We start from the raw sequence: 13,026 nt of genomic DNA, 5'->3' as shown, positions 1-13,026 counted from the left end.
CATACTATGAAACCATCTCATTAGACAGGTCTGCGGGAGATTTGCTCTGTGGATACTTGGAGGATAGGTGGTTCCACCAAACGTAATCGCTGATGTATTAGGCTCCTAGACATCCTCATCCCCTTCCCCCCGCTGGTGTTACATGCTCCATGAGAGATAACAATGTTGCCATCACAATTCTCTTCATGTCTGAGAGAGAAAGTTGTTGCACTGTGGCCCTCTGAGTTGAGGAAGGTAAGGTAGAGTGAAGCCCGTGAAACCGATAATTCTGAAGATGCTTCCGTTGCAAGCCGCGCTGACTTATGATTTGGTCGCAGGAGGCGCGCCAGCAGTTGCAGGGTTGACGGGGGAACTAAAGTACCCAGCCATGGCCCGTCATTAACGTTAGGTGCCAGTCCGTACGGGGGGATGCAACCTGCCTTCGCTTATGTGACACGTCCGCAAGCTGAAGAAGCAAATGACCACAACCGAACGAAATGGCTCTTTCATATCGGTCTGTGGATTTGAATCAAAACGGCTTGATCAATTCGAATCAGTGAATCAGTCGCAGAGCGGGTTGCACCTGAAACCTCGTTTTCCCTTTATTCCCGGATATACAGATACATACTCCGTAGTTCCTTCACCAATCCGACCGAGAGTTACTACGTGCTGTCGAATTAGAGTTGCTGTGCCACCGCTCATCCCCGTGTGGAGCTGCTGCTGGCATTTGCCTTTTCCTTTGTGTTTCAGGGTATCCAAATAGAGCCGTTTGGAAAAGGCTGCATAGCGCCGATCATGTGTTTGTACCAGGCATGTTTTTGCCGGATGAGACATTTGAGTAAATCGTATCTTCTTCAGCCATGAGGAGCGGTGAGATGATGGATGGATATTTTTGGCTTTTTTTTTGGGGGGGGGGGCTTCTTCTTCTGTTTTTCGCTTTAAGAGGAAATAAGCTTTCTTTGTTCCTGTCTCTTCACTGTTATTTAATTATTTACCTTGCGTGTTTGTGTTTTACTCCTTTTGTTTATTTGTTTTCCCCAATTGCTTTAGTTCCACGTCAGACTTCTATCAGAAGCAGAAGCGGAAAAATCCAGCTCACACACATACTTAACTGGTCATGGAAAATGAAAAAAAAAAAAAAAAAAAATTTGGAGATCTCCTATCATTTTGCCAGAAATTGAATTTAAGCTTGGATTTGTGTTCCAAGGAGTTTTACTCTCTATACGGTCCAGGATTTTCATCATCCTTGGTGAATGAACATCAGGGTTAGGATTTGGCAAGAAAGGGCGCGCCGTTGACACACATATTATTTGTATGGGCAATTGATCGGAACTTTATCTCATATACCACTCCGATTTTAGTGAAATTACTCCGTTGGACTCGTTTTGCGGAGATATCTCCCGTGGGTCGTGATTGCAACATTGGGCCGTCATCTGACATTGAAACAAGGGGAGTAATGACATTGGCACGTCGTCGTCGCCGTCATCATCATCATTATCTGCCTGTTGGGCGGGGCGTTCGGAATATTTCTGTAGCCTTGAGAAACATGTTACCGTTTAGAGGAACGTACTGTGCTGTGAATTGAAATCATGGGGCAATGGGAATCAAAGGGAAGATCCTCATGCACTATGTCAATAGAAGTAACGAACCCCGCTGGGGACACTTCGAGATCTTGAGCTTACTTACATGGATGTTGATACTCGTATGTGCCAGATTGAAGCATCCACAGTATCAGAACGATTGGATACTATCTGAAAGAATCCATTTCGAGGATTCGTAGCATTACAAAGAATTCAAGTTAGCTATCGTACAAGAGGCACTCTTGATCCGCAATGCGAGAGGAACCTGAGAGCTCGGCTTCGGCCCATGAAGTCGGCGCGCGTATTCCAATGCTGCAGGAAAACAAGCTTCTGGATATCAATTATCCCCGCGGCAGTATCGCGAGTATGGACAGAGCGGGTTAGCGAGGCCGTTGGCGTCAAACCCGAAGCAGCTAGTCGGGTGCGCCCACTTCATTGCTTGCAGCAAATCCTTGCTGCGATCATGGGACTAGGTTTAAATCTTCGCCGTTTATATTCAAGAGCTGCACAACCGCTTGGTGGCGAACTCTCTGTGCTTCTACGATCTCGACGATTAGATTGCCTTCAAATATCCTTTTGGCACTCGGCTTGGCAATCGAATTAAATGTGTCATCTCGAGACATTGAGGATGTGATCCTCATGTCTATCCTCATGTCTATCCTCAATCGGAAATACTCAAGACTTGTCTAGGTGGTCGGCTGCGTGCTCTCCTAGGTCCGGGCTGTCCTGGAGATAGGATGGACGCGCTGTTACACCAAAGTCGAATATGTCCAGTTAGGGAGTTCTGGGCTTCGGGTTTCTTCACCCATTCTTGGTGGCATGAGCATTGGTCACAAGGAATGGCAGGCTTGGGTCGTGGAGGAAGAGGAAGGACTGGAGGCGTTCAAAGTATGATGGGATAGAGGTAAGAAAAGTAGCGAAGAAAGGACATTGAAAGCTTCCATGACTGAGAAAACCAATAGGGGTCTCCACCTGGGACACCTCCAACGTCTATTCCAGTGGCATTAGCGAGGATATTATTGGGAGCGCGATAAAACAGTTCGGATATTCCGTGACACAAGCTTACTCTCCTCACGAAATGCAGTGGAACAGCACAGTTGAGGCAGAGCAAGGATGATGTTAACCTAGGAGGTAAGCTCACAAAAACTATCTTGTTCCTCTCACCATTTCCTTACATGTATTTTTATCCTACTTGTCTTAACTCCCGAGGATTGCACAGGCTTGCCGCAGACGGCTATTTTCCACGCCGTTGACTGCTCTCTCCGGCGTCCCGGAATCACCTATATTGACATCCTCCAAATTCATAGATAAAACCCCTCCGTCCCACCCGAAGAGACCATGAAAGCACTTCATGACCTCGTTCAAGCTGGGATGGTCTGCTACATTGGCGGAAGTTCCATGTGGACGTACCAATTCGTCCGCATGCAATTAATTGCCGAGAAGAACGGTTGGACGAAATTGGTAAGCATGCAGAATTCGTACCACCTCTGCTATTAGTAGGAGAGAGGGATGATCAGGTTTTGTAAAGAGACTGGGTTCGGGCTGATCCCATATGGGTCTTTGTTCTCCGGTCTATTATAAAAACCAACACAAGTCGAATCCGGCAGGTCAAAACAAACTCTTGCTATGGTTGGCAGGCTTACAGAGGCGGGCCAAACTATCATCGAACGAGCTGAAGAGGTGATCGAGAGGAAGGGATGGAAGACGAGTCAGGCTACGCTAGCGTGGGTAAGGGGCAAAGGGTGTGTCCCCATCGTCGGGCATGGCCAAGGCTGAAAGACTTGAAGATGCCTGCGACGTGCGGGAGATGAGGTTGACGGCCGATGAGATGAAGTATTTGGAGGAACCGTACGTCCCGAAGAGCATCAGGGGACCTTTCTAAAGTCGAAGTGATGAAGCGATACTCAGGGTACGAACAATCTGTATGGTATGGCCTGATACCATAATGAATCGCACATAACGATAAGCTTGACAAAAGAAAACCAATAACACATTGTGTTGAAACAGATGCCTCGCATGTTCTTCTTGTATGGAGAAATAGTTAAGGGTCCAAATGCAATTATTAATCCAACGTCCTAGCACTAACTAACTACAGGCTAGTTGTAACTGAGGCGGAATAATAAGGTTTGTAGCGTTCACACTCAACGGGGCGGGTTGACAAACGTGGTCAGAAGTCAACTACCATCACCGATAATCTGCTCTCCTGATGGATCCAGCTTTCCAGTAGTAGTGTTTCCAGCCATGCCATTCCCAAGTCATGGCTGCCGCACCTGCAAGCTGCGGCGCGTGAAGGTGAGGGGGTTTCGAGAACGTGGTTTGATCTGGCAAGCGGAGCAACTAATGGATGGTCCGGGACGGCTAGTGCGATGAAACCCGCCCGACATGCAATCGATGTCGGAAGGCTAACCTCACATGCGACAACGTTGAAGATAGCAATTTTATCTTCTTAAACGAAAACGAGTTCGCAGTCGGTCGCCAAAAGCGTCCTCGAGGACCTAATGTGCGTGCTCGCATTGTCTCCCGCACGAGGGATGGACAGCGGAGTTCCAACCCACATCAAAAGACGGACGGCCGGCCCGGATCCTCGGAGACACTGGTCCAGCATCCCGAGCCACGGAACAGCGTGTCACTAACTCTGAGTACTCCCATAGAAGAACAAGCCTTGAACTACTACTACCACAACTATCTGGAGATGGAGCACCTTTTACCTGATCTTGCGGATAGCCATCTGAAATATGTCGCGGCCGGTCGCTGCTTCGCCGAACCTCACTCTATCCTCAGTCTTGCGATATTCGCAGTATCGCACATTACGTTTGGACGCGCACGGAAATGCCAGACATCCTTGACTGCAGGAACCAAACATTACTCAAAAGCCCTTGTGAAAACGAATCTCGCGTTACAAAATGCAAGTCATGTGACAGATGACGAGGTCCTCCAGGCTATAATGCTTTTAAGCTTTTATGAGAACTCTGTAGTGGACAAAGGTTCAATACCTGATTCCAGTCAAGCCATCCAAACGTGGACCTCTCGTAACTTCGCTCACCATGACGGAGCATTAGCCGTGCTCAAGCTGCGTCGGCAAGCCCCTCAGCGGACCAATCATGCGCTTGTTCTGGATAAATTGGTCCGACGACAACTCATGAGATCATTACTCTTACGGAGCAGCCCTTTGCCACCCTGGCTCGAAGATGGATTCGAGTATGGAGAACGCGGCTTTGCGCTCGAGCTTGACACTTGCCTGGTGGAAGTCGCGAAGATACGGCACCGAGCAAAAGTCTTATTGGCTGATTCAGCAAGCAATCCATCATCATCATCGTCATCATCAGAGGGAGAATGCGGCCAAGAGGCCGCGCTTCATATTCTTTTGGAAGAAGCTTTCGCGGTGGATACGAAGTTGCTTCGCTGGACAGATAATACACCTCTTGAAAACTGGTATACCACCCATACAGTTAAGAACTACGGGGGCGCGGAGATCCACAGCAGGGTTTTTAGCCGCACTGTCCACGTATACCCTACGGTTGGGCATGCCGGCATGTGGAATCGCTATCGCGCACTCCGCCTTGCCGTCAGCGATATCGTGCTTCAGACGTTGTCCGTCCCAGACGGGTTAACGGGTCCAGACGACACAACCGAAGCTCTGTTAGATGCTGTGACGTTGACGATCGAACAGCTCTCAAATGATATCTGTGCCAGCGTCCCATACATGTTAGGGTTAGTTGGAACTGGCTGCACCCTTGGCGATGACGTTATTATCGCAGACCCTCCCGCTTCATCCAAGAGAACTGTAAAAGCTACTACAGCAGGGATTCTTTGTTGGCCGCTAGCAACAGCGGCAATGATGTCCGGGATGCCTGAAAAAAATCAACAGTATCTGAAGAAATGTCTACTTGAAGTAAGCGAGATGGTTGACGATGGCGTGCTTGAAAGGCTTGCAGTTTTTTTCCCACAATTGTCCAAACCTTCCTCATATGCACGTTAGCTGGAAGTTTAGCCTATTTATCCTTTTCGTGAGACTCTCCCCGCATTATCGATGGACAGTTGAGAGGGGCGATGTGGAGTTTTGAGTTTCTTTTCTGTTTGAATTCCTTATCCTGCTGTGGTCAATTTGTCATTCTAGTATTCCTTATGTCTCCTTTATTACATCTTGTGTCCCCGATCTACCCACTCAATAACAGCAAATATGATATAGCTGTTCATGTTCACCAGCACAACTCGCACACAGAAAAACTCTCCAGAGATCATAACAATGTCGGTGGATGCAGCTAGGCCACTGGGGCAAAAGAGTTATCAAAGCGCCACTAGACACAGGTCCTCCAACAGCAGCATCCTTCGATGACTAAACGACAGGTTTCCCCGCATTCCCGCAAAGCACGCCAGCGGGGCACGTGATTTTCTCCTCGGCGGCCAAGGCAACCCCTCATTCTCCTCCAACCCATCCGCGCTTCCTTGATCTCCCTATCCACGATCCCCATGAAAGATGGATAGTAATCGGCCTGCGCCTGGTCGTGTGAGGAAGAAAAGCACATCGACCTCCCGTAAATCGCTGTCTTGCGAGTATTGCAGCCGCCCGTTTGCCCGCCTGGAGCATCTGCAGAGACATCTCCGCACACGTTGAGTAGCCCGCCCCCCGGACCCCTGGATCCCCTTTCGGTTCCAATTGTTTGAACTATATATTTCCATCATAAATGCCTGACCCCCAGCTGCAGACACAAAAGAAAAACCTTTCTCGTGTGAGATATGTTCTAAATCGTTTGCGAGAAGGTGACCTGACTTTTTTAATTGCCTGAAGTTTTACAAGTACTAGTAGTAATTTATGTTTGATATTATTTTGGTAGCGATCTTCTCGTCCGCCATGAGCGTCTGGTCCACCCTCCAGAGGGCAACGTGCATCGTGGTGAAAATCGAGTAACTGCTGCAGCTGAGCCTTCGTCGAGCCTCGCAGCCATACCGGCTCCACGTCCTCCACAATCTTCAAACCATGATAGCCACATATTAAATCTACCACAGCCAGTGGCCATTCAGTCACCCGAAGCAACCCGCCCAGACGTACCTGTTCATGCGGCTCAGATAGCAGGGCCAACTCAATTCAACCCATCTTGGGGATATGACCTTAACCTTCTTTCGCATGCCGCTAGCCATGTTGCACTCGAGGGACAGCAGGAGTCACTTGGGCCTATCCGCAAAACTCCCGTCCAGGAAAAGCCGATAACTGAAAACTATGGAGTGGAGCCATCTATATTGGACCTTGCGGACCTAGGGGACCCGGTCCAGGATTTCACTGTCTTTCTAGAAAGTGTAGGTCTGTCCTCTGATTGGGACTCTGGTATGTTTTCGACTGCAGTTGAACAGGAGCCTCTCCTTCCTGGCGTAATTCCCCCACATTCATTTGATCCAAAACAGTCGATGAATCCTCCGAAACACAATAGTGGAGACATTATGGGTGATCAGCGGACTTCCACCGAGGACGCACCCTCGTTTTCAAATTTTGGATCCCGCTTGCCCTCGCTCCAACCAGAGTCCCAGGACCCAGAGGATCGCTCTGGAATTCCTGATGAAACCGCACAGAACAGGCCAGCATGGGATGTATCAAATCAAGATAGACAGCTTTTCATTGCTCGACTTGAAGATTTCGTCCACGTACTTCCAAAAGGTTTTGTGCCTCCATCAAGACACGCTCTGTCTCGGTTTTTTGCAGGTTATATCAACGGACTTAACGAGCATCTTCCATTCATTCATGTCCCAACACTATCTGTGGCTAGATGCCCCCCCGAGCTGAGCCTCGCGCTGGCCGCAGCTGGCTCTCATTACAGATTCGAAAATAATCGCGGTATCGACCTCTTTTACGCATCTAAATCTATTCTTCTTGAACGACTTCGGCGACGGGATTCCCGACGAATGCCCCAAGTGCCATGGGGATTTGGTGGGCCTAGTCCTGCGCTCCATTGCTCTCAAACCTCGTCCTCGATCTCAAATCCTGGGAGCAGCCCATTCCAGCAACCATACATCTCTACTGTGGATAGCGCTACGTACCCTGGCGAGGACTCTGTGGCACAAATGGAAATTATCCGTACTTTCCTTCTACTCACTGTGTTTGCTTCATGGGAAAGACATCCTGAATTGCTACGCGAGATACTTGCACTCCAAAGCACCCTTGCCAGGCTTGTTCGCGATCATGGCCTTACCGAATCCATTTCATCACCAGACACTATCAGCTGGGAAGATTGGGTTACCCGCGAAGCTGATAGGCGAACAAAGCTCATTGTTTATTGTTTCTTCAACCTCCATTCTATTATGTACAATATACCTCCGCTGATTCTTAGTTCTGAGCTAAAGCTCAATATGCCGGGACCTGCTGGAGAATGGAAAGCACCTAATGCTGCTCAATGGCGTCGGTTGCACAGGTCTCGTGTTGGGGGCGACACCTCTTTTCAAGAGGCATTTATGAAACTTTTCATCAAATCACCACAGTCGAATAGTGTTGCTCCCATATCCCCTTTGGGCAATTATGTCTTGATCCATGCAATAATTCAACAAATTTTCTTTGCTCGACAGCTATGTCTATCATCTCCTCAGATGTCTGGCACTAGCTTACGACCCGAGGATCTATCAGCCTTGGACTCTTCTCTAAGCTCATGGAAAGCTGGATGGAGGCGGACTCCGGAATCTAGTATCGACCCTCAAAGCCCAGCTGGACCGATCGCATTTACATCAACTGCCCTTCTCGGCTTAGCATACATCAGACTGCATCTAGATCTCGGTCCTTGTCGCAAACTTGTGACCCAGGACCCGCTTCAGATTGCGCGGGCACTAAAAGAGTCAACACCTCTTGTCGTGCGGAACCCAAGGCTCACTATGGCGTTATTGCATTCCGCCCATGCGCTTTCGATCCCAGTTCGACTAGGTATAGACTTCGTTGCAAAGACTCACTCTTTTTTCTGGAGTATACAACACTCGATTTGCAGTCTCGAATGTGCTTTTCTTCTCAGCAGGTGGCTACTCGCGATTCCCGCCACTCGAGTTGAACAGGGGCTATCCGACCATGAAAGAAAATTACTGTTGTGGGTCAAGAGTATGATGGAAGAGACAAATATGGTATTCGACATGGCCAATGTGTGCGAGACGGCCTTCATAAATGATCCCCTCAAGTTGAAGGAGCTTAGCGTTGCCGTTGTCCGTGTGTGGTCAAGGACATTCAAAGGGAACACCAGTTGGCCCATAGTGGACCTCATCGGGTCCAGTTTAGAGATTTACGCTGATTTGCTGGAGTCGTAGAAACGCCTCTACATTCTGAGACTATGGATATGCGATTGAACAGTGTTTGATATATTCTTTTTCCACCAATGGCTATACCACCTCGGTCATGCCTGGCCAATTGTGATACCCCAAGCGCCCTGATAGTGATTCCAGATGTTTACAGAGTATTTTGCTTCCATTTATTTATATCTTTCCGCGTAGCATACCACTTTAACACCCGCCGAAGATTTTGTTTGCCATGTTAATCACCATTGCTACTTGTTGACAGGCTCTCTATATACCTTTCGAGGTACGTGTAGCATTGAGTGCCGTGGCTCCTATACCGTCACCTCTACCAATGCGCTCCTCCCGCGCTCCTCCCCCTCCTTCTCGTCGTCGTCGTGGCACCTTTGTCTGCGGATATACTGAGCTAGAACTGCTATTTTTTGATCTGGAGGATATCGCTCATCCAAAAATAATTTAATCTTCCTTACAATTACCCATCCTTAGGCTGTATGCGCCTCACTACCTATAAGTTATTTTACATAGTCGTTTATTTCCTCCTCCTCGCTCTATCTGGAAGGACCCGAGATGTCAAGGAATCCTGCTTCCCTACTTTTTCTATATATTCTCTCTCTTTGCAAAACGAGCGTGATGGAGTATAATAACGAAAATGTGAATCGAACTGTAAACGACAGGAGTACTTTGACATTGCCCTTTTATTCTTATTATCTTGTCTCCTTTATCTATTCTTTACTTTGAATTCAACCCCAGTTCTTATATGTACTTTATTTATGCTTTGTCGGAATTGGCTCCCCGGCGGTTATGAAGAGAGTCACTTGCGAAAAAATCACGCTGGAGGAGCGCGAAATTGGATAGGTCGGTTCAGTGTCTGAAAAATGGCCATTAATTTTTGAAAAATTTTTATATCCATGGGATGAGAAATTTCAGAATCTTCATTTTCCAATCCCTCTTTCTTTAAGTTACGCATCGCGCTTATATATTGCCTTTAGTAGTCCCCTGCTATACTTATACTCTTACAGTATATTAAGAGCCTCGCTTTTGCTTCTGGTCAGATTTGATTCTTGCTGAGGGTAGTTTTAAAAGATGTGTTTGACCTCGCCACGCCCAATAGCTACAATGCCATCATGACATTTTCATACTCTATGAGAATATTAGCTTTAGAAGAAAAATGATGCAAGCCGGAAACATTTAAAATTCAGTTAAGACACCTGAGGTCAATTGGCCATGCATAATTCATTCGTTTCATAGTATATATCTCCGTTATGGAATAAGAACATAAAACCACGCATACCTAATGATATCTTCGCTTGCAGGGGGGGATATGAAAACCCAATTAATAAACAATTCCTTTAAAAAAATTTCCAAGAAAAAAAACAAATACTGATTTGTCGTTATCGCCCCTGTTTAGGTCGTTGTTTTGTTCCATCCATCCTCAGAGCAACGCTCGTCGGGACAAAGATGAGGGCCGACATCGACTTCTCCAATTCCTCAATATCAGATCCCTTGTCATTAATGTCACCGTTTGGCTTTGGTTTGCTCGTGGCTGCTGCTGCTGTCACACTTACGGGGCCGGGTTTTACGTGCAGAGGTAATTGAATACCTCCCGCCGCGCTATTCAGGTTTGTGCAGATAGTTGCTTCGGCGCTGATGTTGCTGGGTTTGGATGGCGGTTCGACATTGTTAGCACTTTCTCCATTTGTCGATTGGGACAGCTTTCGTCGTCGCAGGCGATTCTCATGTTGTACTGAATTGGGCACTGAGACCCGCCGGCGGTGAGTTGGCGCCATGCCGCCTCTGAGCATTGAGTTATACTGATCGATACCAGTGTTGACGATGGAGAAGTTATACAGCTGGTAAATGTTAGCATTGGGGAGTTAGCCGGGCGGAGTTTTCACAAACGAGGGCTTGAATATCCATAGTTATCCTTTCCTTTTTACCTGCTCTTCTCCGATTATTTTGGCACATGCGTTACCTTTAGAATAGACGAGATAAAAGGGAGAGGGAATAGCTCACCCTCGGGAATTGATGCTTGTCAATAAGGTGGAGTCTTCTCTTCCGACTTGTCGAGCATTTCCGATTACAACCTTCAACAAAACATGAAAACTGTCCTTCTACGTTAGCTTACATATGCATTGCGGGGCAGACTCGGTCGGAAATATTAAAAATAAAGGAAAAGGCACCGTCTTCTCGCCCCGTTCTCTGCGCGAAACAATGATTGGATCGTGCAGTTCCTCGATATGAAGGGTAAGAAAGTGTCCAGTAGGAAAATTCTTCCCACACTCCAAACATCGGTTGACATGTTCTTGAGCATAATGGACTTCATAGTCTTCATATGACGAAAATGAGACATGTTCCCTGTGCGGAGGTAAGGAACAACGCATCACTTCTATGTCCCCATTCTGGTCGTCCAAATGGGCAAGTTTCCCATGCGGAGACGTTGGGGATCCCATGCCTTCTGGTAGTATTTGAGAATCCGGATCTGGCGATTCAAAGGTCAGAGGCCCTTTTCGTGAGCGTTTTGGCATGGATTATGGATGGGGAAGTATCTTAACCTCTTAGTAACAAAATGAAGGCAAGAAATTTACCCTGCTAATCGCTTGAATCAGCTCGTTATCTCCTCCAATAAGCTCTAGGAAGAGTCCCATACTAATGTAAAAGCTGGCACTTTCATTCAACGATGAGGAGGCTAGTATAGAAGATCTACACGGGCGGAGAAATACTCTCCAATTGTAGCTGTGGAGTCAGCTTGAATGCAAAGGAATTGAGAGTTCGAATCGGATTCTAACTCATCTGAATATGTGATTGAACTGTTGAACGATGTTGATATGCCAAGCTATTGGATATGACGTAACTAGTTAACCCACGTGATGATAACGAGGTTGACCAAACTAAATGTGGGAATATTTGAAATCCAGATACTCCATATTTTGCCCCTTCCCTTCCCACAAAAACAGCTTTTCACTCACATTTTGGCTGGGCGATATCAACAATTTAAAATTTACATGAAAAGCAGCCAAAGGCATATACCGGATCATCCGCCATGCCTCTCGCAAAATCTAGAAATACGGTTGGGTTGGGGAATAGTTTGATGAATGATCGTTTCGGAAAGGGAAAGGGCGCTGATCGCAAAAAAGTCTCCTACAATGCCGCCGCTGTTCGACGGACTGGACCCAGTGGTGAGGTTTATATTACCAACCCATCCGAGGAGGCGTCGTGGGTTAAAATGCGCAGTATTACGGAGCAAGGTGCTCTGGATGAGTTTCTGAGTACGGCAGAGCTTGCAGGGACAGATTTTACAGCGGAGAAATTGAACAACGTCAAAATCATACATACGGATCAGAAGAATCCTTACCTGCTCTCTGCAGCTGATGAAAGGGCTGCAGTCAAGAAACATCAACGGAATCGTGGAAGATTGACAGTTCCCCGTCGACCGCAATGGGACCAATCGACAACCCCGCAACAGCTGGATAGATTGGAGAGGGAAAGTTTACTTGAATGGAGGAGAGGGCTTGCGGAGTTGCAGGAACACCATGATCTGTTGATGACTCCATTTGAGAGGAATCTGGAAGTTTGGAGACAGTTGTGGAGAGTTATCGAACGGTCAGACTTGGTCGTGCAAATCGTTGATGCAAGAAATCCACTACTCTTCAGATCGGAAGACCTGGAAAAATATGTGAAGGAAGTCGATTTTAGGAAACAGAACTTGTTACTGATCAACAAGGCAGATATGATGACGGAGAGACAGAGAGAAGCATGGGCGGATTACTTCGAAGAACAGGGTATCAACTACAAGTTTTTCTCAGCTGCAATGGCCAAGGAGAGCCTCGAGACGATGGAATTGGCTAAGAAAGGGATAGGTGGGGATGTTTCGGAAGAGGAGCTAGCTGATAATGCAAAGAGATTAAATATTGAAGGTGAAGAAGAGGATTCCAGCGAGGAAGAATCGGAGACTGATGAGGGTGTACTCCTTCCTAATTCTAAGAGATCCCGCACGCAGATCCTTACGATTGACGAACTCGAGGAGCTTTTCCTTGCAGCTGCACCGCATATACAACCAAAGGAAGGGGATCAAGGGAAATCCAGGCCAACCACTATTGGCCTTGTCGGATATCCTAACGTTGGAAAATCTAGCACTATAAACGCGCTTCTTGGCGCAAAGAAAGTGTCAGTTGCGCCACGCCAGGGAAAACCAAACACTTCCAAACACTCT

General features: G+C 47.3%; 4 protein-coding genes across 4 annotated transcripts in view; 3 read left to right on the top strand and 1 right to left on the bottom strand.

Annotated features, from left to right (window-relative positions):
• Nucleotides 1-1,576: 1,576 nt before the first annotated feature.
• Nucleotides 1,577-2,901, top strand: HCAG_09046 (predicted protein; the record flags this gene model as incomplete). The annotated part of the gene is made up of 5 exons (XM_001535963.1): nt 1,577-1,619; nt 1,760-1,980; nt 2,274-2,447; nt 2,657-2,690; nt 2,867-2,901. 5 exons carry the CDS (start codon nt 1,577-1,579, stop codon nt 2,899-2,901), a joined length of 507 nt encoding a protein of 168 aa, XP_001536013.1.
• Nucleotides 2,902-3,321: 420 nt separating this feature from the next.
• HCAG_09045 (predicted protein) lies at nt 3,322-5,414 on the top strand (the record flags this gene model as incomplete). Its single annotated transcript, XM_001535962.1, has 4 exons — nt 3,322-3,407; nt 3,790-3,851; nt 4,028-5,270; nt 5,318-5,414. 4 exons carry the CDS (start codon nt 3,322-3,324, stop codon nt 5,412-5,414), a joined length of 1,488 nt encoding a protein of 495 aa, XP_001536012.1.
• A 4,793-nt stretch (nt 5,415-10,207) lies between these two features.
• Nucleotides 10,208-11,266, bottom strand: HCAG_09044 (predicted protein; the record flags this gene model as incomplete). The annotated part of the gene is made up of 3 exons (XM_001535961.1): nt 10,208-10,666; nt 10,830-10,919; nt 10,997-11,266. The coding sequence occupies 3 exons, from the start codon at nt 11,264-11,266 to the stop codon at nt 10,208-10,210; spliced, it is 819 nt and encodes a 272-aa protein (XP_001536011.1).
• A 590-nt stretch (nt 11,267-11,856) lies between these two features.
• The window catches only part of HCAG_09043 (conserved hypothetical protein), a gene marked incomplete at both ends in the record, with an annotated part of 2,075 nt that continues 905 nt past the window's right edge, over nt 11,857-13,026 (top strand). The window contains one exon of the mRNA XM_001535960.1: nt 11,857-12,980. Within this exon, the coding sequence (XP_001536010.1) occupies nt 11,857-12,980 (1,124 nt within the window). The remainder of the gene's footprint in view (nt 12,981-13,026) is intronic.

The sequence above is a fragment of the Histoplasma capsulatum genome, genomic scaffold (assembly GCF_000149585.1).
Source record: "Histoplasma capsulatum NAm1 scaffold_16 genomic scaffold, whole genome shotgun sequence".
In the NCBI taxonomy this organism is placed as follows: Eukaryota; Fungi; Ascomycota; class Eurotiomycetes; order Onygenales; family Ajellomycetaceae; genus Histoplasma; species Histoplasma mississippiense.
This window is presented reverse-complemented; position numbering and strand designations above follow the sequence as displayed.